This window comes from Eufriesea mexicana, unplaced genomic scaffold (genome assembly GCF_001483705.2).
Source record: "Eufriesea mexicana isolate 0111107269 unplaced genomic scaffold, ASM148370v2 scaffold6825, whole genome shotgun sequence".
NCBI lineage: Eukaryota > Metazoa > Arthropoda > Insecta > Hymenoptera > Apidae > Eufriesea > Eufriesea mexicana.
The window spans coordinates 330713-354995 of NW_016914676.1; the positions used below are offsets into that span (position 1 = coordinate 330713).

The following is a 24283-nucleotide window of genomic DNA, read 5'->3' on the forward strand; positions in this document are numbered from 1 at the left end:
CTATTTTACAAGTATCTGGAAGTTAATGTCTAGTTACACAATCTGATAGTTTCAACCATAGGGGAGGAATTTGTGTATCAACCTTACATCAAGTCATAAAATATGGGTAAAATTCAGCAATATCTATGAGAAGAGTACAGAACAGCAAAGATATTCTATTACAGAGGAATTTTTCCTGTATAAATATAAATTTGAACATGATATTGTAACCCACATTGCGTGTCAGACAGATAAGTTTTCAAATTACATACATTTGGGAGTAAGATAGAAAAAACAATACTTATAACTAAAATCTTATGTATGTTTCAAGATTGTGTATTTGCAAATGCCTGGGAGTTAACTCAGAAAGAAGAAAAGGAAATAGATAATCTCAAAACTGAACTAATTGCCAAGGAAGTAAGGGAAAAGCCGATCAAAATGAATGTGTAGCCATCATATCCCAGGAGAAGTGGTTTTTCCAGTCCAACTCCACTAGACATTTTGCAAGTACATGTTGGACAAACAAATAAGGTAACAAAGAAATTAAATATTTCAGTTTTGAAAGATTAGGATAAAAATCAAATAAATTTCTAGGATTAGGAAGAAAAAACGAAACTTAAAGAGTGTACTCTCTGTGTGTTATATGTAAGAAGTCTAATTATTTGGAAAAGGACTGTTATTTTAAAAACATGAAGGAAAGCAAAGGAGATCGAGAAGAAAAGAAGAAAGTGTTCTTCTTGACAGAAAGCAATAGATGAAAACAAGAGATTTTGGATTCAGGAACAGCTAGCCATATGGTGAACAAGCTAGAATATTCTAAGAATAGGAAGAAATGGGAACAGAAATTGAATCAGCAAAGAGAAACATTCTCATAGAAACTATAGTGAAAGGTAGAGCTGAGTTAAATAGCGTTATGTAAATGTTCTGCATGTTTCACACTTCAGACAGAATTTAAGGTCAGTAGATCTAGTAACTAAAAATAGTAGTAAGATAATATTCAGTAAACATAATGTAATAGTTTATAGGATTGAAGAGAAGATATTAAGAGGGAAGATGTGTATTAATGTACTTTATAGTGTGGATGAATTAAGTGGAAAAATACAGACTAGAGTATTACTAGTAGAGAGGAACAAGAAGCTGGTAATGGCGTAGAAAATTGGACCATTGGACCATGAAGCAAAGCAATCAATGACTCATTTGCAAAGACAAGAACAAGGGCAAAAGGGCAACTAGAAATATGTGGGCTTAAGGAGCCAGAAACATAGGACAGAAATAAATATGTAATGACAGTCTATTTTATGAAATCAAATACTAAAGTACTATAGAGATTGCAAAAAATATGTTACAGCAGCAAAAGCAAAGTGCAATGTAAAAGCACCCTGACTTAGATGTGATAGTGGAGAAGAATATACCAGTCGAGAGTTTAAGAATTCTGTGCATACTGTGATGTAGACTATGCAGCAGATTCAGAAACCTGTAAGAGCACATCTATGTACATAATACTGCTTGGTGGAGGAGCAGTGAATTGGAGCTCACGTAAACAGCCGATGATCGCCTTGCCAAGAACAGAAACTGAATTTATAGCAATAGCTGACTGTTGTAAAGAGATTCAGTAGTTGAAACATCTAGTGGAAGAGTTGATTGAAGGGTACGTGGCTACAGAATTACATGGTAACAATCAAAGTGCAATTCAATTAGCCAAAAATGGTATAGGTAGTAAAAGGTATTGGTCTACAAAATGTTGAACTATAAATATTTGTGATTATTGTCATAAATAATAAAGTTCTACTGACCTGAGCATCCACTTTGGTTCCGCTGGTGTCATCCCACACGACCTTGTGTCTGATGTCACTGATAGGAGACGTCTTGCCCAACGTTTCCTTAACCACCTTCACGACCTTCAATTTATCGAACTTAAAGTTCAAGCTCGCCGTTATTAAATCCTCTGGCTTCTGTTTTTTCGACATCGGTTGATGTCTCTTTGCGAACCAATTTGAGGGCGCCATAATATTCGAAGCGGCAGCCTTCGATGATTCAGCTAGCTTGCTCTTAGCTCCGCGAAGGATCGACACGTCGAAGCTGTTCGAACGGAAGCTTTTTAACCGACTTCGTTTCTGTTCAGCTGTTTTACCAGACCAGCTCGATTTGCTCTCTTCTCGCGAACTTGAGGCCTCTTCTCCGCATCGGTTGATCTCTGTCGCGGAAGAAGTTAACGAGCTCAAGATCGATATCAGATCGGTATTAGAGCACACAATGCCCGCTGCACCGGAAACAGAAGCACTTATGGCCCTCGGTACTTCCGAGGCTCGTCTTCGCAGAGAAGATGTCGGGGACACCGATGGAGTAGGCATGTCGGAGAATCGTCGTTTTTGATACTGGGTGTAGCGTTGAGTGGAGCTGTTTCCCTCTAAAGGCTGAATCTCGCATACTTGTTCTGTTGAGGTCTTGTACATCTTTAAACGCACCTATGAACGGATCATGAAAATTAATGGTTTTCAATTGAAATGTATTTTGTCCTTAATTTGCATCTTTTGTGATATTTATTTTATGTTTTAGAGATTGAGAAAATGAAGATATAAAAGTGGTTGGTACATATTTGTTACATCTATGTGATATTTGGGGTAATATTTGTATTTGATTAGTATTTGAGAGACTTTATAATAATAGAGATATTTATGATGTATATTAGGCAAATATGATTTGGTTCAAATAGCTTTCGTATCGTTATTGAATAATGTTGTATAAGATTCTCACCTTCCTAGCTTTTATATCCGCGATGTCGTCCATAATGTCCAACTGGAGATTGTGCGTGCTTCCGGTATTGCTCGGTGATATTCTGGACTCAGAGTCCCGGCGACCTGGCAATATTCTAGTCGCTCCTCCAGGTGGAAAAGCTGCGATTGATTCGCGACGATTACGCCCGAACAGAGTTGCTGGTACTTTAGAGATCGTTACGACAGAGTGCCTTCTACCACCTGACTGAGGAGCTGGAGCTTGAGAAAGGGTAGCGAGAAAGGCAGCTTCACGCGGTGATGGTCCTGATCCTTCACCGCCACGCTCGCTCAGTCGTCTCACCTGTTGATAGAAATCGTTTCAGCTGAGGGCTTTCGCATCGATAATTAAGTGCAAGGGTCCCGGACAAGATGATGAAGATATGCGATAAGTCCTAGGAGAAGAAGCACTAGTTGTGTTCGTTCCGAGTTCCTGGTGCTCCTCTAGCATAGCTAGGACGACCACCGTGGGGGTTTCAGAGTATAAAATCCCACATAAACCTGTCCCCTTCCCTAGGGGACCGGATATCTTTGGAAGATATTCCTCGCGTACAAAAAAAAATAGATGATTGGTCCTGACGACGGTAAAAAATCGCAAGCTTTGCTATTCGAAGATTGAACGGTGTTAGAGATCGAATCATTCGCAATTCAATCGATTTCAAATTTGTTTTTGGTGATTTCTATTTTTGGAATATTTTAATATAAAAATATGCAAAATACGCAACAAATCTTTTCATTCTCAAGTAGCAGAACCTCGTTAATCTGATTTTTCATATCATTTTGTTCCACTCATTCTTTACATAAACAAATTAAATATGTAGAAAAAGATATATAAATCTTCAAGAGAAGAGATATTACAAGTTCATTTTCGTGATCTTTCATTATTTCACGAGCCATGAATATCAGAAGCAATGTGAAACCTTCGAGCAGCCTTCTTGAGCAAAGTAAACGAAACGATTTTTCAAGATCAGACGATACTATTTAAATATAATACCTTAAGGAGTATATTATACAACGATACACTCCACTGACCTAACAAAGATGCATTAAAAATACATTATCGTGAAAGGGGATGTGGTTCGTAAATGTGTTCTTCCCGATATAATCATCAGACAGTACCTGAGATGCGGTTATCCCGGAAGTACATTGTGGAGTTGGTAGAGAGTGCTTCCTTGTCTCTCTCCATGGGGATAGAAGATAAGGATTCAAGGATGGCGAATCTGGATCCAAGCATCGCGGAGGTGACTCGTTTCTCCGCCATTCCGCTTCCTCTCCTAATGTACTTTCCTCGACGATAATCTGCGGCTCACCACCGCTTCCGGGGTTCAGGTTCGAGCTGTACGATTGTCTCCTCATTTTGGTTTAGAAATTCTGATCTGGATGCGAACAAAACATTTCGTTATTAATCCTCTAGTAGTTACAAGCACCGTAGAACCTCGATTATTCGAATTAATTAACAGACACAAGTGTTCGGATGAGAGAATTTTTGAATAATAAAATACATGCTTTTTTAATTTTTGTTCTTATGTCTTAAAATAGATGTATACAAATCCCGTATGTATGCATAATAGTAATAACGAATAACGAATTTAGATTTACTTTAATTAAAAATTTATGGATTTCAAATTTCATTAGTTGCTATATCGCGCAATTTATTCTTTTGTAAATTTAATTCAGTGGAATTATATTCTTTCTGCGCTTTATAGTATTTTAGTTCCATTTTAAGAAAATAAAAATTGTTCGAAGTCAGTTAGAGTGCAAATACTGTGATATGACATGATGTGATATTTATGTTTGATATGACATGATGTTCATTCCTAAAAGTGGAAATTTCATTTATTCGTGATCGTTCCAGGTGATCAATCACGTTTATCCCAATGAAGTGGATACTCGTGATTCACATAGGTATTTCCCTCTTTCTTTTATCACTTATTCAGAAACTTTTTTCCTCTGAAGTCAAAATTATTATTGCATCAAACTGTTCGATGAAAATCAAATTAATGGAAATAATTGAACAAATCGATCGTATTTTGTGAAAGACGTAAATTCAATGCTGTATTTGACAAACGAAATTTTCCTTTAATTAGCGCGAAAGTATTTTATTGACAATTTCGTCATCCACATTTTCTCTTCTTTCGTTCAATTGAATTTGTCCTTATGTGGACTCCAATTATATTTTCTACAGAATACTCCATTTCGTTCTTATCAACGGTACTATAATCTAAATATATTATATAACTAAATAAAACATATAATTAATTAATTTAATGTGAGTAATACAAAATAAATAAATTATTTATAATTTAAATATTATTAATAAATAATAACCATTTTTATTATAATAATTAATAATGCAATAAATTTATTGGTAATTCATAAATAAATGTATTTTTTCTTAATAGATTTCTCAAGGTAAAGTATGCCAGAGTGTAATTTCCTTTTATTCGAAAGTTTTTAAATATTAAGAGAGAGTAGAACATGCAAAATGTAGCTTTACCTTTAATGTTCTACATTTCACCTGTTAAAAACGGATTGCGCGAACATACTCGCAGTATGTATACAGCTCAAACGATATGAGTCGATATTCTCTTTTGTGAACCGGAAGTAAACTCTTGTTATTTTGCTGGAAATGTATCTGTGTGTATGTTATATCGGATGTCGATAGGAATTAAAGTTTAAAACTTAGAAGAATATTTCATATATTCGTAATAAATATTTTATTTCACAGCTGATTGCTTTCTTATATCGATAATAATTATTTTGTATATAAACATTCATGTACAAATATTGTACATAGATTTTTGACATCTTTTGCATTGAAATATTTAGAAATTCCAATAGAATTTTAATTCATTTATTTCTTTCCTTTTTTTTTTTTTAAATTCATCAAAAATAGAATTTTAATCATAAAAGAACATAATATAACTTGTATTAATGTGTAACTTTTATTATTCTATATTAAATCGTTAAATGTGTTAAATTATTATGCAGTAAATTATTAATATCAAGCAGACAGTATATCAATAATTATTCTACATTAAATTATTTATTAAGAATAAAGTTTATTTAGTTTAAAATTACATTGACGAAAGTAACGAAAGAATTCGAATTAATATTGTAAAGGAATTCTTTTACCCAAAAATACCGATTTCAATGAATGTTCGCTTACATGCAAAATACTATATAACGGGTTACACATAGAGTGACTTTTTTGTAGGCAGGAATTATTTTTGAGGGAATGAAATCAATAATCGAAGTTATAGCAATTTTTTCGTTTTTTAAACGGTATTTCACGGATGAAAAATTTCACTACAGGGAAACACGAAGTTTCATCGAAAGTAACAAAATTTGTCGAGAAATTAACACAGTAACATATTTTCATTTTTAATGAAATAAATTTATTGAAATTAGAATTTTGGGGTCAAAAAATACCCAAATTTTCATTAAAATGAGAATTTTTGGGTTAATAAATATATTCCCTTGAAATATAACGTTCGAGTACTTTCGTTACTCGTTACACGTACCAATGCATCCACAAATGTTATTATACATTCATAGATGAGCATGAAAACTTGGAAAGTTTGATAGTTGCATACGTTGAAGATGTTGGATCCTCGAAAGTTCGTTCCTACGTCACAATATTGATTTATTATACATGGTTTATTTTTATCAACAGAATCAGCGAACTTCTGGTTTTCTTCGCGGATCATCGAGCTGAATGATTTTTCTGCATACAAAGGGGCTACAAATTTGAAGCACGCCATATCTCGAACTCTGTCAGATTAAACTTCGCTGGCTTTGGATCGACGAAAAAATCGATTCGTGATCTGGTTATGAGTTTGTGGAAATATCTAATGATAACAAAGTATTCTGATGCCAGATTGTGCTGGACAAATAATAGAAACTTTTATCGTTTTCGATCCATGTAAATTATTGCAGGCGATTATCTTTATTAAATCGCCCATAGATAACGGTTTGGAGGTTTAAGAGGGAATAGACGCTTCTTTGATAACAATAACAAGTTTATTTACAAGAAGATCACTCTTGATCGTTCGCGACACTCGTACTATTCTTTAGATTCGACTATACTCTAGGTAGATTTCATTCAACTCTACTCTACGACTACACTTAAGGGTATGCTCTTGGTCCGGGAATCGGTGACCTCCAACAGAAGAAGAAATGTCCTCCATGCCTAGGTCGATGGTGGAGGAAACCTTGCCCTCAGGGTGAGGCCCTTAGAGGTTCACCTGCACGCCATTGAATCTTCCCGCGACCGCAGCTGCGTTACCCTCGGTTTAAGGCAGAGAAAGATCAGGTTTATCCGAAGCACATGATCTAACCCCAATCCCTGTGAGCCCATTGTCAGACAAGTCCTAAATGTTGAAGTCTAATTTCCCTAAATTATTAAAAAGTACCAGACTGTTCAGCATTTAGAACTGCTCTTTATTAAATACTAAATTTCTAACTAATAAACGACTAAAATCTAGTTACTCCCTATTAATATAATCCCACATTATTATTTGGTAGATCGAATAATTTGTTCATTCATTGAAATTTCGATATTTTCTTAATTTATTAACTGTGTCATATATCAGTTAAAATTTTCTGGAGGCTGAAATTTTCAGTCTTGAGACCTGAAATTTTCTAAGGAAGAATTCGTTTTATTTGGGTCGACTTTAATTTTATTTAATTTCAGCGATTTTATTGTTTTTTTTTTTTAACTTGATTTAAGTCAAAGAAATGAAAGTGTGATCTAATATGTATCTCATACGCACGAAAGAAAGCGTCAAGAGATAAAGAATCGCTGGGAAATTACGTCAAAATCTTTGATGATATATGTGACGAGTTACTTTATTATTTCCGGCTAACAGGTTAATTAGAAACGAAATCTCTGGTATTTTAATAATTCTTACTATAATATCAAATTTAAAGTGGGAGCGTATATAAGTAAATATTTATTTATTTTTACGTTAATTTTGTGATAATATACATACAAATATATAAAAGAATCATATGCAGCGATGAAAAAATAGATTTAAAACTTTAGGTTCTTAATGTATGCCAAGAGGAATAGAAAATACTTGATGATGATTCGAAAATTAATGTTTTTGGTGTAAGTTGTAATTTTGCATCTCTTTTTAAGAATATTTAATGAAAATGTATGAAATCAGAAAAATGAAATGGAATATTCAAAAACACGTATATGTATATTAATTTGCACATTGAAAATTGTATAAGAACCCTTCCTTTGCACTCTTTTTTTCAACAGCCCTTGTAACATTTGTAGCTACGTGATATTTCCATCTTTCAGTAACGAAATTCAGTAAGCTTGTATCCATGAAACTTACGTAGTAAGTTTCCATTGTAAGCAGAATATTTTACGTACGGAAGTGGATAAGGAAAAAGGGAATCGGGCCAATGGAAGATCGTGTTCCACGATTTAGCAGAGTATATAAGCCAGCTGTCTGCCTTCTATCATCATTCGAACGTAAATCAATTTTAGAGTCTCTAGTTAGAGCATAGGAGCTTTCACGATTTTATCCACGAATTCTGCATCGACCTTTGTTCGAAGAAACATGAAGCTTTTCGTCCTCGTTGGTATACTAGCTACCATTACTTACGTCTCCAGCGCGAGCATTCCAGAAGGAGTCTATGATGATACAATTTACGAATTACGTAAGTTACTTATTTACGTTATTTAAGCATTCCTAAATTATTATTAAGTTAGAAGATAAATTATATTTTTGGGTTTGTAAGTTAGTGATAAAAGTATTTTGATATAAGTATAATTTGACTTCCATGTTTTGTGTTGTAAACAAATGTATAAAGAAAATGGGGCAAGGGATGCAAAAATTGTATTGTATTATGAAGGAGTATAGTTAATATAGAATATATTTGTAGTAGAGACAGGATGGAAACGAAGAATTAGTGTGTTCGAATATTTTTGTGACTGTGCTAAACACTGAACTTAGCAATTTATAATGTGTATTTAAATGTAGTGTATAGAAATAATAATAACTAAAAAGACATGATGGAAATAAATAGATGAATATAGCTAGATTTCTATTTTAATAAAAGACGACAATAGTTTTGTAAAAATTGCATGTTTTCATTAATTGAAAGAGCCGAAAGTTTTATTTTAATTGGTCTAGGGTTAAAACTTTTATGTTTCATATTTACCAATGTATTAGTATAAAATACTTCAACTCAAATATAGCGAAAGTAGATTTAATTTTAATACATATTATTTAATTACATATAATATTTGTTCCTCTCGTTCCATCTTCTTATATTTTGCGAAGATTCATATTATATATTTTTATCGAGTTATAATACTTAAAATCTATATTCAAAATTCTTATGGTAATAACAATACATACAATATATTTTTCTTTCTCATTTAATCGATAAAAGATGCTCAATTAAATTAAGTTAAAAAAATATTTACTTCTAAAAAATTAAATTTGGTTAATTATAAAACATTTGCGTTTATATACGAACATTCAGAATTCCTCAAGAATTCATGTTTTATGTTATTGCTATAATAGAACAACAAAATATTTTATTAGAGCCGATCGAAGAGACTAATGACAAGCTGAACGTAGAAATGGCAGCAAGGGATGATTCGGGTGAAGTGGCGCCAATTCGACATCGCAGAGTAACGTGTGACGTTTTATCATGGCAATCGCAATGGTTGAGTGTCAATCACTCTGCGTGTGCCCTCAGATGCTTGGCTCAACGTCGCAAAGGTGGTCATTGTGAAAACGGTGTCTGTGTTTGCCGAAAATGAAAGGCTCCATGAAATAATCTTCGATCTTCCTACTTGACATTTCATACCTTTCTTTTCACTTTATATATATTTTTGAGTAAGATCATTCTTCATATGATTTACTTCTTGGTTTCTTTGGCTTTTATTCGACGAATGCGCTGTTACTGTATCTGAACGACACGGTCGCATAAGTCATTAAACTAAAACAATTATAATGTATTACTATTCGGGTTTTCAGAAAATATTATTGATAATATGGTATACAGCTTGGTTTTACCAAGAGTACAATGTACTTAATTACTGTCATACATATGTACATTCTGTTTCTGTTTAATTTGAGCATGATCTCGAAAAATAAAAGTATAGATGCACATTAACTTTTCTTCGAGTATTTACAAATGTTTCCCGATATTATTTGTATTGTTTAATACCTATAAATATATCATAAATAAATGAAACTGAAAAATAAGAAATAATTATTTTATTCTTGCTTTAATGAATATGTTTTATATTTAATAGAAATTTTAATAAAAACCTTAATAAAAATTTATAATATTTGAATAACTCATCACCATGTTACGAGTATTGAATTTACGTCTAGAATCAAATGCTTAAAATGCAAAATATATATGAAAGAAATATCTTACAATTATTCGTTGGAAATTGTGTGAAATGGTTTTATGGAATGGACTGTTAAATGTCGGATTTACGAAGACTTGTATTGTAAATCTTGTTTCCAGTATTATCATGTTTTTAAAGACGAGTTTGTGTAACATTTGCAAAATTAATTTACATTCAAGTTTCTATCAGATCTAATTTTTATGCAGTGAGTTATGGTTACTTACCAAGTGTCGAATTTTCAATATACTTAGATACCCATAAGCGCCTTTTATTCTTCGAATAGATGTCCTTCGCTCAAGAGTAATCTGAAAATACAAAGAATTCTGTTAGAATTTTTTTTTCAGTGGTTATGGCTCTTAATCAATTCAATGATAAATTTATATTTTATATCGCAATTTGTAACAATTTGAGATAATTAATCATTGATGAGTTATTAAAATAAGAAATATTCAAATAATTTGAAATTTAAAAATTCCCATTATTCCCTAGAAATATGGATAGCCTTCGATCAGAATATCAAATTAGGACGAAATATTTTTCCACATTGCGGATATTCACGTTTGATTGGTTTCATTTTTTAGTATTAATACGCTTAATGGTCCGTTTTTCGAGATATTAAACACATGAAATTGGAGAGTCGGAATATCATATAAGTGTATTTACCACGTTTTAATAATATTCAATGTATTGAAATACGAAATTTATACAAAGAAGATAAAAGCACATACACACATATAATATTAATACAAATATCTCCCTTGAGGCATATTATTGCTAATATGCATAATAATATTAATATAAATAAATAATAATAAATGTAACTTAATATTAATAAATAAAACGTCATTTTGGGAACATTAAAAAGGTACTTTTTCTGTATAAATAGCGTATTTTACCTGAACTTTTTATCATTATTTATGAGTTAACAAATGATAAGATTAATAAGTAGTATACAAGTTAACAAATAGTACCATAAGTAGTACTACAAATAATATCAGAAATGGTATTAATAATAATTAATTTATTCCATAAATATACTTTGAATTTTAAAGCTATTAGTTTTAAACCTTTGAAGTTTAAATATTGAATTTAAAAACACTATTTGTTCAATAGATATACTTTACGATCTTTTCTTCCAATAGATTGTCGGTAGATGGCCAATTTCGACGAGTAGCTTTTTTCGATCAAGGCAGTTTGAGCCGAAAAGAGGTTTGAGATATTGAAACCGTTCTCCGATAAGGAGGACCATTTACAGAGAAAAAGATCGCTTTTCTTAGATGGACGATTTATGACGTTTTAGATATCTCTATTTCGCAGAATTCAGCCTCGAAAAATTCTTTTCTTTAATCAATTTTATTATTTGAATCAAAATCATAATTTCCTGATCTTCCTTCTCTTTCACTCAGTTTCATCGATCACTCTACCATCAATGGTCCTCAAGAGTTTGTAAAGACAATTAGTGTGCCTATACTCCTTTCGTATAATTTATATCAGGGACTTAAACCACACCTGGTCAGATAGATTGCTTGAGAGATGGAGCAAGAGGGAACAGGAGCCCTTTGCTCCTTTCGTTTGACCACCCGAATAAGCCCGCTGTTCAAGCCAAAGTTCCAAAGTCCATTGCATTAGAGTAGTATAGTTTGGTTGAGTTCGTTGATCGACAACAGTCGATGTCTGTGGTCATTAGAACCAATCTGCCTGTTTCTCCAACAGATGTTTGCACGATTCTCCTTACTTCTAGAGCACAAGTCAGTTGTTCTGGTCGGTATACGGAATAATTTTCTCGTTTCTACAGCATAGTCAATGTTTGAAGTCTTTTGACCCCGAGGTCTGCTGTTTCAGATGGTCTGCCTAAAATTCTTTGCCAGAGATTTCATTAAAATGATTATTGATTAACTCATTTGATGAAAATGTAGTTTCTAGTAGTGTCAGTATCGTTTTATTATAGTTAGGGTGAGTTGAAAGGTAGTTCCTGGATTTTATTAGATTTTAGCCAATCTGCTTATATCTATATTTTTGGAATAAAAGGTGCCTTTCATACTTTCAAAGATAAAGACCAATCACTAAGGATTTACGAAGCATCTTGCACTGAGTTTGTAGGGTGCACATGAATTGAATATTCCAAACACACACTGTGATTTTTTATTCATCGATATCATATTTTTCCTCATCTGAGTTCCGTGAAGTAAAAAGTTATGAATTTTCAGAATTCGAAAGTTTCACAGGTTTCAAGGAATTTCGAGGCTTCTATGTTTCGAGAAACCCATTTCCAGTTATAACTGTGACATATTTATTCCACGGGGAGGTTACACTATTGTAATGTTACAAAGCTGTTCAAACTGAGACTTGCGAGTTGTATGCGGCTTTGTATATACTTAATACCGTTCCTTGGTCGTTGGAGAGTTCATAATTAATAATTAATTAATACGTGAAAGATATATTAGTACAAATTAATTATATTATGTGTAAGTTAATAATTGAACAACAATCGAAGATAATATTATGTATCAATTAACTAATATTTAAAGAAAATACTATTCCAGCAGAAGGTAAAAGATTACATGAACATACACAATTCACACAAATGATTTGTCTTTTCTCGTCTTGTATTCAAGTGATTTGTTAATTTCTTATTAAAGAATTGTCGTCTTTAATACAATTTCGCACGTATTATTACAAAAGTAGGTATTACTTGAATAATTTTTTATTAATTTTACTTAATAGTTTTTATGTAAAAATTTATAGCGTTATTCCGCTGTTACTAAGTTAACCCCAATTGAATGTGTTTCTCAACGTTATATTATATATATTTTCAGACTAGATTATATGACCAGGAGATACAAATAATAGGAACGTCGGAATTAAATTCACAAAGTGGAAAAGCGTGCAAGGAATTGTTAATTAATAAATGCCTCGCTTTACTGGAATTTAAATTAAAAGAGCAATCTGCTCAGCTTAAAGTGTGCTTAATTTAATTAACACTAGGTGATACTTATTTCTCTTGAAGTAGATACTTTAAATTCCTTTAAAATTTCTGCAAATCAAATGAAGTTATATATTAATAATTTAAATCACGTGTGTTGAAAATTGCTCAACTATTTTTCAGTATATTAAAAATTTATTAAAAACAAAATTTTAGAGGGTGGCAAATTAGTTGTCTATAAAATACAAAATGCCTAATGAATTCTTTAACTGAGATAATACGAGTATTTAATAATTCTTTTTAGTAAGAAAAAATTTCAATAGAAATAGCAGAAAAATTTAGTAATGAAAAAATTAATATAAAAGTTTAAAGAAATTTTAAGAAAAAAAAAAAAAATAAGAATAAATAAGAACTTTAATTAAGGCAAAAGAAATTGTAAACTAAAATACATTAGTATAGAAAAATGTAGTAAAAAATATTTTCTAGTGAAAGTGTGATTCATAACGAAAATATATAAAAAGGAACGAAATACACATATACATAGTTATATTCATTTCTAAAGCACTTTGTATTTATTCTTCTAAATTTTATTTTTCCCTGGCGTATCCCGTTTTCATTTGTACAACAAAGAATTTTCACACCTTTCAGAAACAGATTGTAAGATTAAATTCGTGGATTACGCGTTCTACATGAGTTTTTTGTGCGTCCAAAGCGAGCTTTATTGTTTCACCTATAAATGTGTTTATATAAGTATAAAATGTTAAAGTTCACGAAGTCTTAGTCGTACTATAAGTACAATAAGTAAATTCTACATTATATTGATAGTTTAGTGTAATAATTTTTCAAATGCAATAAAAATATACTATATCAGAATATTTTTATAACCTCTTTAAGTTCTAACATAAATACACTCGCCTTATTCACGTGTGGCGATAGTAATTTCACGTGACATCGAATTTTCAACTGATTCCGTCTATACATTCACGATGACAACTTTTCTCCACTTACCTCCATACACGAAATTGTCGAATTCTTATTCTCCTTTGCAGACCATCCAGTGGAATGGTTTTTCCACTCGAATCGTCCATAAATGAAAAGCTATAGATTTGAAATGCGTTATATTTTAAAATGGTGATAGATAATGTAGAAAACGTTCCACATATCCAGTTTCAGGTTATGCTTCGGTGCAAAAAATGGAAAACTTGTTTCATAATAATAGAGGTTGTTAAAAATCAGATAATTATGAACCAGTATCCGCGTTTGTGGTGAAAAAGAAAAAAAGAAAATTCTATTCTGATCTCGATTTGTTACTCGAAGAGGAAATGATAGCTTTTAAATGAAGGGAAATTGAGAGGAAAGGGCAGGATTGAATACAATTGTATGTCTTTGAAAAAGATTTATTGAGGCAGAAAATGACGAAATGAGGACTTAGTGGAAAGCAAATGAATGTAGAGAGTTAACAAAAATATGTACTTATGTGAAATGGGTAAGAGAAATATTTGAATTCCCAATACTTGGTTTTTCTTAAAATAATTTTGTTATATATATTTCAATTTGAAATCTTGATTTTTATTATTTTGTGGTTTTTGTATGAATTTATTTACATTAAAATTTCAATTTATTAATATTATTTGATTTATTCAAATTTTAATTAAAATTTTTATTTGTATCAATATATTTGTGACGTATAAATTTATAAATTCATAAATTAATAGTAAATATATTTCACTTTGAAATCTTGATTCTTTTTAATATATGATTATGATTGGATTCATTTGCTTTGTAATATTGTAATATTGTATAAATATTGTATAAATTCGTATTATTTGTATTGTATAATATTGTATAAATTTATAAATTAATATTATGAATATTTATATAGAATTTATGACGTTTATTTTATGAATATTTGTGTATTTATTCATTATTAAATAATTTAAGAAAATTTATGTTTATTTAAGAATATTGCTTTTTAATATTTTTTATCAGCAAAATGTATGAAATTCCATACGAGAAATAATATTTGCTGAAGAATTGATAAATATTTTAAGATGCGGATCTCTGAATATTTAAGAGCGTTGTTATGACGAAAATGTACGGTGACAGACTTAATTCCCTAGTTACTCTATTTGCAATACAGGGACAATGCAGCAGTTCTAGGTAGAAGGATAACGAAAAAAGTACAAACTACTATGATATTACGTTATAGTTCGCAGCATGAATTCCTTTTATTTTATTTTTCCAGTGAGATCATTCTTCGTGTGATTCATGTTCTAAATTTTATTAGACAAATACACTGCCACTGTATCTGAACATCAATATTTTTATTTTATTCTTCAATATCACGTGGTACATTACCTTCATCGTTCGTTCATATTTGAAAAAAGTATTACTTTATTGATATAAATATTATTGATAATATTATTAATAATTTCTTAACATGCTGATTATTTAAAGGCAAGTTTGTGGGATTGAAAAAAGTTGCTTCGATTTTGGTAATGGATGTAGTTTTGTCCCAAAATATCGGTTAGCCTTTGTCGTGTTAAATTGCAGACGTTCTATGTTATTTTATGACCAATCGATCATTTCTTGACGTTGATAATAGAGATTCCTTTCAAAATAAAGTATGATGTAGTACACATGAAATTATGTGACGGTTAAATCACCATTTTGTTAATTTTGAAATTGTCCAAATAACGTTTAATTATCAGAATCTCGCTTAATTTTTTAGATCTATAAATTAATAGTGGATTAATATCTAATATCATAATAAAATTAGAATTAAATAAAATTAAATAATTACACAATTACGAATAAAATACGAATTAATTCGCCTCTTCAAATTTTGGAAAACTATTCACTAATGGAGATATTTCCTTCACCTTAGCAAATCTTTCAAGGTGATACTCGGAAAAATATCCTCATGTAGTTAATTTTCAATCCATTTAACAAATGAAAGGTAAGCTGAAATATAAAAGAATTTACTGATAAGAGGAGACACTGGTGATTACGACTGCCATTTTCTTGAATCGAAGAAGGTTTTAATAGAGGTCAAAGGTTTTCCTCTTTTTTACTTATCCTACTCCAGGATGGAGTCTGCCCTTCAGGTGTTCTCCATAAAAAATTCCAGGCATAAAGTATTAGGAAGCTGACCCTTTTTATACTCATTTTTTCTTACTCTGGCCTTTATTCGAGTAAATTAACATGAAAACTGTCATTTCTTGCCAATTCGACTATCTCATAAATATTTCACTAGGAATTATACGAAAGATAGTACCGAATGTTCAAAGTTTTCAAAAAAGTTTCTTACGAATGCTAAAATTTCATAGAAATTCTAAATGCAGAAAATTACGCGAGAGTGGTGATTTCGAAAGTGGTTAATACTTCTGATTCTTTGGCGAAGTCGACTCTTAATTTCTAGAATTTTAGATTCGTTGTTCAGGTTTTTAAGGTTTAAATAATATATAATTATTTAAGATCTTAATTAAACTTTTTATCGCGACTATATATAAATTCCACATGTAATTTTTCAAAGCTAAAAATCTTCATTTTACAGTCATATTTAATATTAAAAATTCTTTTTATCACAGTATAAGTGAACATTATGTTATAATTTACTTTGATGTTTTTATAATAATTAGTCGACGTTGCATGCTGTTTCGTGGTTTTAGTATTTACGATGATAAAAGCAGTGTCTGCAAGTTAATACTTTCCGAGGAATATTCTTCGCTTTTATAAGTTCATTTCTACTGGCAAACAGAATTATTTTTTGAGATAATTTATTTTTCCCGTTATTTGCGATGAGATTTGTAACTTTTTGAAAGAATTTCATTTGAATAAAAGACTCACGTAATGTCCTTAGTAATATAAGGAATATTGTGACTTTAATGTTATCGAATATTGGGAATGTCACGCGAATCTGTATGATAAGTGCATTGCATCATTTTTCGCGGAGATTTAACTAGGGAAGCGATTTATTTCGTTTTTAATCTTTCAAACCTTTCGATATTATAACATAATATTTCGAATTATAAAAGTTCAATAAAATTAAGGAATTTATTTGTATGCAACCACATATTCCCACATTTTCTAATTCACAAAAGAACGTCCATATACACATACAAGTATACAGATTGCTTCACGAGGAAATTGACAAAGTTTGCCAGCGAGTTCAAAATATTATGCGAGGTAAAAAATGTTATACACCCCATAGGTCGATTCGTCTTCGTTTTCGTGACATGGGAAGTTTATTCGTAGAAACCACCAATTACACTATCCAAAAAATTTTAACTTCTTAGCTCATCTGTAATATGAATTGGGTAATTCTTGTAGAGTTTACTTTTCGTGTAATGCTTTGTTTTAGCCAAAAATACAGAGGAAATAAATATATTATAACACACATTTACGTATCATGGAAATTTATCCTATGCAGATGCAAATTTTTATAATTGCATCGCAAAGCCGCACCCTTATAGAACTTTCTAATATAATTTTGGACATAAATTTTTCGTTATTTAATTAATTATTAGTAATTATTGCACGGAGTGTTTGAACTGATGTCAAACATACTAATAGTTTCATAAAGACAATATCCTTGGAAATGTTCACATATCATCTTTGATCATATTTCAATTCTAGTTTCGTTTACTATTTAATATTTTAACGAATTTAATTTTAATTTAATATTTTAACTTGTTACTAGTTCACGCACTCCATCAAATAATTATGAATAACAAGGTAATTACGAATGAATTATTCACGAAAATTGAACAAGAATGTTGCCTATAGTTCCAACTTTGCGATGCAGCTACAAAAGTTCATGAATTAATTACAGAAACTTGGTAATTTATGATTTTTCACTACCGAATCCACTTTATTCCTTTTTAACTGTTCGCTGTCCTTGTTTATCACGTAAAGAAGTTTAGATGACCCCTTTGCGCATCCTATGTTTCTATTACTTTTTTCAATTTTTAGTCCAAAATCATAGATGACGTTAATCGAATGTCGCTAGAATTTCTGTCCTTGTCTATCTTATTGAATAGATTAGTGTATAAGATTTTTTTATTGGATGTGCTACTAACGGGTTGTATAAATATGAGGTATAAATAAACAAAGAAACAAACTTTGATTTCATGCAGCGTTGAATAAAAAATTTCAAGAGGATAGGTCAGGCTACAGGGACCAAGTTATAGGCCCACCATTCCCTGTCCATCAATCAGCAAGAACCATGCTGTTATCTCCTCGACGTTATAATCTCGTGTATGAGCATCATCTACTAGGTCAATATTCCTTTCTTCCTGTAAAAAGTTTAAAAATGTGAGAAACATAAGGTTTATCATAATTTGAATCGAATATAAAAAATACAAAACTCAGTCTATCCTAATTTTCATCCGATATAGTACATACTCTCGCTAACACTTTCAAAACTCGTGTCACCAAAGAGCAATGATCATCCGAGATCGAAAATATGACGAAACAAATGCTCCAATGATTCTCATCGTGTATTCGCAATCAGATACTCAGAAATTTATTATCTGATCCCGTACAAGGTAGCAAAATATTTCCTCCATTGGCGAACTTCGAATATCCTGTCGACGTTTAGAATATGCACCCTATTTTATCGATGCTAGCATGTACTTTGAAGTCTAAGTATAAACTCTGCTTCCAGGGTGCCACTAATCCGTGACAAATCGAGCAAAGTAGAGGTTGCATTTCATCGAATCAAGGAACGTTTGACGTATACACCGTGACGTACAATAACTTGTATATCTCTAAAACCCGACGCTTTGATGTTTAACACCGAATGCACAATTCTCGGAAATGTTAGCATCGTTGGAATTAGATTAACCGGTGCCTAGAGTAGCGAATGCAGGCTGATTTTCCTTTGTCCATGTTTTTGCGTACAAACGGGTTCAATGTTTATTTACAATGTGTCTATAAACGAGTCTAATCGGTTCGCAAAGCCTATTTATGTCTGCCGTGTCCCATGGCTAAATGGCACGTTGTTTTTCGCGCGAATTATGTCCAGGCAATTCGATTTTAAGACGTGACATAATAAATGAACGACCAGGTGTGTATAGTATTTATAGGCGGTCATATCGCGTTTAAAGCAGATATGAAATTGCACAAGTTTGCGTGAAATGTTGAAGTCATGTGGAGTGTATCGGTGTCGAGGGATGGAGTGTTCAGGAGCTTGGGTTTAGGTCGCTGCAGGAACACCGGGTTAGAAGGATTTATCATGGCTTCTTCGAAGTCGACTGTTACTTGCCAGGGGACGAAGGTCCTCTGGAAAAGACAATTCCACGTTAGTGGAAGTGGTATCCTGTGTGACATGCTGTGTGCCAGATTATGGAGTTTCAAGTCTCTCCATCTGACACTTATTGAGATTCTGAATGTGGTTTTACGTAAGGACATTGTGTCTAGGTGATGGATTGTATTTTAAAAGATATCATTTGAAAATGGTTTGTTGGTTATATTAATGTATATAAATTGAGTTTTAATGGTACCTTATCTTTTTATACGACTTGAAATTTGGATTTTGGCCTCTGATTTGTCTAATTACTTTTTGCAACTTCGAGTATAATGTATTCAATTGTCATTGGGTATGTAATTTGGAGAATTTCGAATTCCTTATTAAATCGTATTATTGGGTTTCTAATTTATTTTGCAGAATTTGGATATTTTAATTAATTCTTTGTTAGTTTAGGAATTAATCATATTTACCACTAGATTGAATTGATTCATTAAAAAGTGTATTATTGTGTTTATAGTTTGAAAAAGCTCGAAGTCTTTATTAAATCATATTTTGTCAGAATTTTAATATTTTAACTTTTTTAGTTTGGTGAAAGATTAACCATACTTTCTACTATATTGATATTGGTTTATTAAAAGCAGTGTGTTATGAAATTTATAATTTGGAGAAACGTTTGTCATTTTTTAGAACTCGAATTTCTTATTAAATAATATTATGATTGTTATAATTTACTTTTCAAAATTTAAATATTATAGTTAATTCTTTGTTTGTCTAATAATTTCTTTTAAGAAATAACCGAGCATTACAATATATTTTATTGAATTTTAAAGATTCATAAGTTGAAATTGATTTTTAAAATTTTTTATGTAACTTATAAAATAAAGGATTGAGTAGGGAAGTGTTGGCGATTAAGAATAGTCGAGTGACTACTGCAGAAAGTAGCTGAAAAAAGAAAAGTGATTTAGAGAAACGGTTTTTAGATTTAGTCGGCTATCACATCCATCTTGATGCCAATTCTGTCTTGGAAGACAAGGGTAGTTCTATTGCTTCTTCCTCTAGGGAGAGCATACTGAGGACACAAGAAAGGGAGTGATAGGATGAATTTTTCGATTAAGACAGAGAGAAGCTTAAAACTATTATATTGAGATCAGTCTTAGAAATTTTCAAGATAATCTAAACAGAATCAATCAGGTTTCAGATTCAAAGATTCGCTAAAATAATTTTTTCACTGATTTTTCGAGACTATAGATAGTATAAATTATTCAATATTCAGTAAATCTTCAAACTAAGAATTGCCAAATTTTAGTACAGGGTTTCCAGGGCCAAACAAGCAATAAAATACTTAAAAATGATTTTTTGGATAATAATTTACTTTCGAATTTGAATTAAATACATTTTTCTCAAAGAAGGAAAGTGTGGATTAATTTTTTACTAACAGCCAAAAATTTCGTTTTTACCTAAAAATAAAAGAAAAAGATATTTTTGATCGATACATATTTAAATCTTTTTTCCTCATTTTCCTTTTATCTTTTTATCTACTTTGTAGTAGGTAAGAAATAGAGTTAGAAGTGTTTCCTGTATTAATTTTCTGGAATCTAATTAATGACGTGATGAATCATACAGTTGCGAAACGAAAGTTGAAAATCAAGGTTTAATTATATACAGGTTCTCATTTCAAACCTATAAGGAAGTAGTATCTTAAAGAGTTTGAACACCGATTTGACGTAATCCACGAGGATTCTCCCTTAAATGAAAAACTTTGATGCAAGTGTATTTTGTTAAGGTAACTTTACGCCAACTGTTTTCGAGTGATGCGCTTTCCTGTTTTATGTCCTTGGCTCAAAAGAGAAAAATGATTTAGGTATTTCAAGCAGGATCCTTCAAGTCTAACGAAAGTTTTAGTTTCCAGTAGTTATTACTTGAATAACTGTAACTTCTTCAGAGCAGCTTGTGCCATAATGTCGTCTTGAAAAATTTAATTTTTCGAACATTTAAAAGGAAACACATGTTTCGATCATAAAGTATTTACTATGTCATAAAGATAGGTCAAACTTAGGTTGAAATAAAAGAACTTTATGATACAAGATTGGTTAAGATTTAAACGACACATTTTATTATTTATTTTATATTATTTTAACTGAGTTTCTAAAAAATTTATTAACTTATAAACTAAACATAATTTATAGATAAATAGGATACAATTTGAAGTACTATTAAAAAATAAAATTATTTATATTATTTATTTAAGAAAATAATAAAATTAATACACGAGTGTTGGTGATTATGAAAGTATATATATTCCTGATAAAAAATTAGAAAACATCATATTGAATATTATTTTTATTTTTTCTAATAAAATAATATCCAATTTATTTTCAATATTTATTTTTCTGATACCTTTATTTCTAATAAAAATATTTTGTATTTTACTAAATACAGCAGATATTTGATCAATGCATTTGATTAATATTACAAGCTCATTTTATGTTTAAGGAAATAATTAATATCAGAATAATATAGTACGGATAAAAAACAAAGCAACGGCAATTTGACAATTTTATTTTAAATTAATGAAATTTCTGTAATATATTGTATCCCTGTCGTAAGAAATAGAAATAGTGATACAATTCTTAATTTTTTTTACATTTTTACATATTTTGGTAATCTATTTCCTTGTTAATGTTTAACAATATATTTTCTAACAGAAAATATACTGATAAATGTAATATTCAGCGACATAGATAAGTATAGGAACAAGAATTACCGTGAAATGAAAGATGACGTCCAGCATTATCTATTCATTTTACATAGCTGCGGAGTTAAATTGAAATTCACGTATTTACAGAAAGTAATATCCTCCTCTAAATGACGGTGCTAAAATGGTCAACAGAAATGGAGTACGTCACTCAGAGCTTTCAATTACAGGGACGAAGTTGAAGAAAAGTTAAGCACTGTACCCGGTCATATTTTTTTTAATATCTCCTCTACAAGTTTTATACAAAAAAATACAAATTATTGCTGTTATTGTCATCTGCATTTTAATTGCATTTTTTAAATTGTCTACTACTGTCCTCTTTTTATATTTATGTTAATTATTTCACAAATAAAAAACAAAAAAGTAATCATAATCATAAATGATTAAAATTTCTCTTTATATCCTAAAAATTTGTTAATTATTTAATTCATATATATATAAATATACTCGATTGATTAAAAAATCTATACTAAATTGATTAAGACATTTAATATCCGTTTTCCATTTATAAATAGTTTTAATATTATTCAAGTGTTCATTTACAATATAATTATATATTGTTAATGATAATTAATATTTAATAAATACAATTTTCTAACAATTTATAAATTTTCTGTCTGTAGCTCTCAAAAGTGTACTCGGTGGCCTACGTTCACGCGCAAGTTCGACACCTCTGCACGACGCGATTAAAGATCTTCCGGTTAACAATCTGTCAGAGATCTGTATCCCGAAGTTGATGGCGGTCGCGAAACTTTCGGCTGAGGGCAGACGAGGTTTAAGCGTGCCTCTGTCCCGATCAATCGACTACACTCGATCGCGATTCCCTGAAAGATATCGAGTGATATCCAATAAAGCAAAGACCTGGCAAGAGCAGCTTTAGATAGTCTATCGATCGTGCCTCGCGACCACGGTTCACCCTTAGACCAAAGTTAAAGCGTGAAGGGAGTATCGCTTTTTTCTTCTTTTCCCTCTTTCCTTCTATTTATTTTTTTTTACATACTTGGACCATGTGGTAACACCAGACGTACAACCCCTCATAGGTGTACTTTTACGTCACACGGCGTTGCATTTTGACGTCACGTGTTGTTCGTGATATCGAGAACAAGGGTTGCTAGGGTAAAACGAACGTCGTGGGTTGTACAAGTGAGAACTGGAGTATATTTCGCATCGACATCATCGTTTAGGAACTATCGCGATGGAAAACGACGCGATCCCCCGAGAACGGAGCTGAGGGAAGTTTCTTCGTAATAAGTACTTGATATTAAATACCGAGTACACGATATTAAATGCCGAGACTGGGTAGAGTTTCGTAGGAAAAATGATCACACTTTTATTTGAGTAGTCTCTTGTTTGAAGAGAAGAAAGTTGATGTAGTTTGAAATGATTGAAAGTTTGAGTTGTGGACTTTTTGAGTTAAGTACTGTCATGATTGAAGAGGTTGAGTTGCCAGGTTTGCAGTGGGGATTGATGTGTTGAAATTATTCCAAGTTTGGCTTGTGGATCTCTTGTGTGAGAAATTGTTTGAATTTTAAAATTATCTAGTTTGGATTAGGGAATGATTTTTAAGTATACTATATTTTCGATTTGATGAATACAGTGGTCATATTGTATTAATTATTGAAGTAAATTTATATGTAAGAGTGAATACATTTTGTAATGTAGGGGTTGTAGATTTTATTGAAATTTGTTATTTCAGGTTTCGAATAAACATATTTCAATGTATAAATATGGAATGTCGAAAATTAATTAATTTATCATCATTTGTACAATATTGTCTTACTTTTAATTAAAAGTAAATTACAAGTTGCAAGTTGTAATGTACAAATTATATCTTTAATTTACAATGAATAATATGATAAAAATGTAAAATGTCTCATGTAATTTCTTATCACTCATCGGTGATCGATAAACTTCAACTAATTAATGAGTTACAACTTATTTAATAAAATCATATAATAACATACAAAATCAGACATTTGAAATTAAACGAATAATTAATATATATAAATTAAGTCTACAAATTGAAACTTGCAATAATATATAATATTACAAAGTATAGATTTTTTTATTGCATGAAATTAGTATACAAAATACGTTCATACTTCACCTTATTATTAAGCTGTTAGAATTAATTAGCAAGTCAGTTACTACTACTTCATTATATAACAAAACTTCGACCACGATTCGTGTATGTTACTTGACCCACTTGTAT

At 30.9% G+C, this 24283-nt stretch overlaps 2 protein-coding genes across 3 annotated transcripts in view; one reads left to right on the plus strand and one right to left on the minus strand.

Annotated features, from left to right (window-relative positions):
* Positions 1-24283, minus strand: part of LOC108552459 (uncharacterized) — a 91335-nt gene that overhangs the window by 12884 nt on the left and 54168 nt on the right. For both annotated transcript variants that reach the window (XM_017907020.1, XM_017907021.1), the window contains exons 3-6: positions 10365-10445; positions 3870-4126; positions 2734-3054; positions 1773-2444 (exon numbers count right to left, since the gene is read on the minus strand). In XM_017907020.1, the coding sequence (XP_017762509.1) occupies positions 1773-2444; positions 2734-3054; positions 3870-4106 (1230 nt within the window). In that variant the 5' untranslated portion in view covers positions 4107-4126; positions 10365-10445. The remainder of the gene's footprint in view (positions 1-1772; positions 2445-2733; positions 3055-3869; positions 4127-10364; positions 10446-24283) is intronic.
* Positions 8244-9889, plus strand: Def2 (defensin 2). Its single transcript, XM_017907022.1, has 2 exons — positions 8244-8426; positions 9320-9889. The coding sequence occupies exons 1-2, from the start codon at positions 8327-8329 to the stop codon at positions 9538-9540; spliced, it is 321 nt and encodes a 106-aa protein (XP_017762511.1). The 5' UTR covers positions 8244-8326; the 3' UTR covers positions 9541-9889.

Bases quoted from the DNA above. Each gene is read 5' to 3' on its own strand.
- Def2 (XM_017907022.1), top strand. From the start codon at position 8,327: ATGAAGCTTTTCGTCCTCGTTGGTATACTAGCTACCATTACTTACGTC. The intron at 8,427-9,319 runs GTAAGTTACTTA...ATATTTTATTAG, and splicing joins TGATACAATTTACGAATTAC to AGCCGATCGAAGAGACTAAT.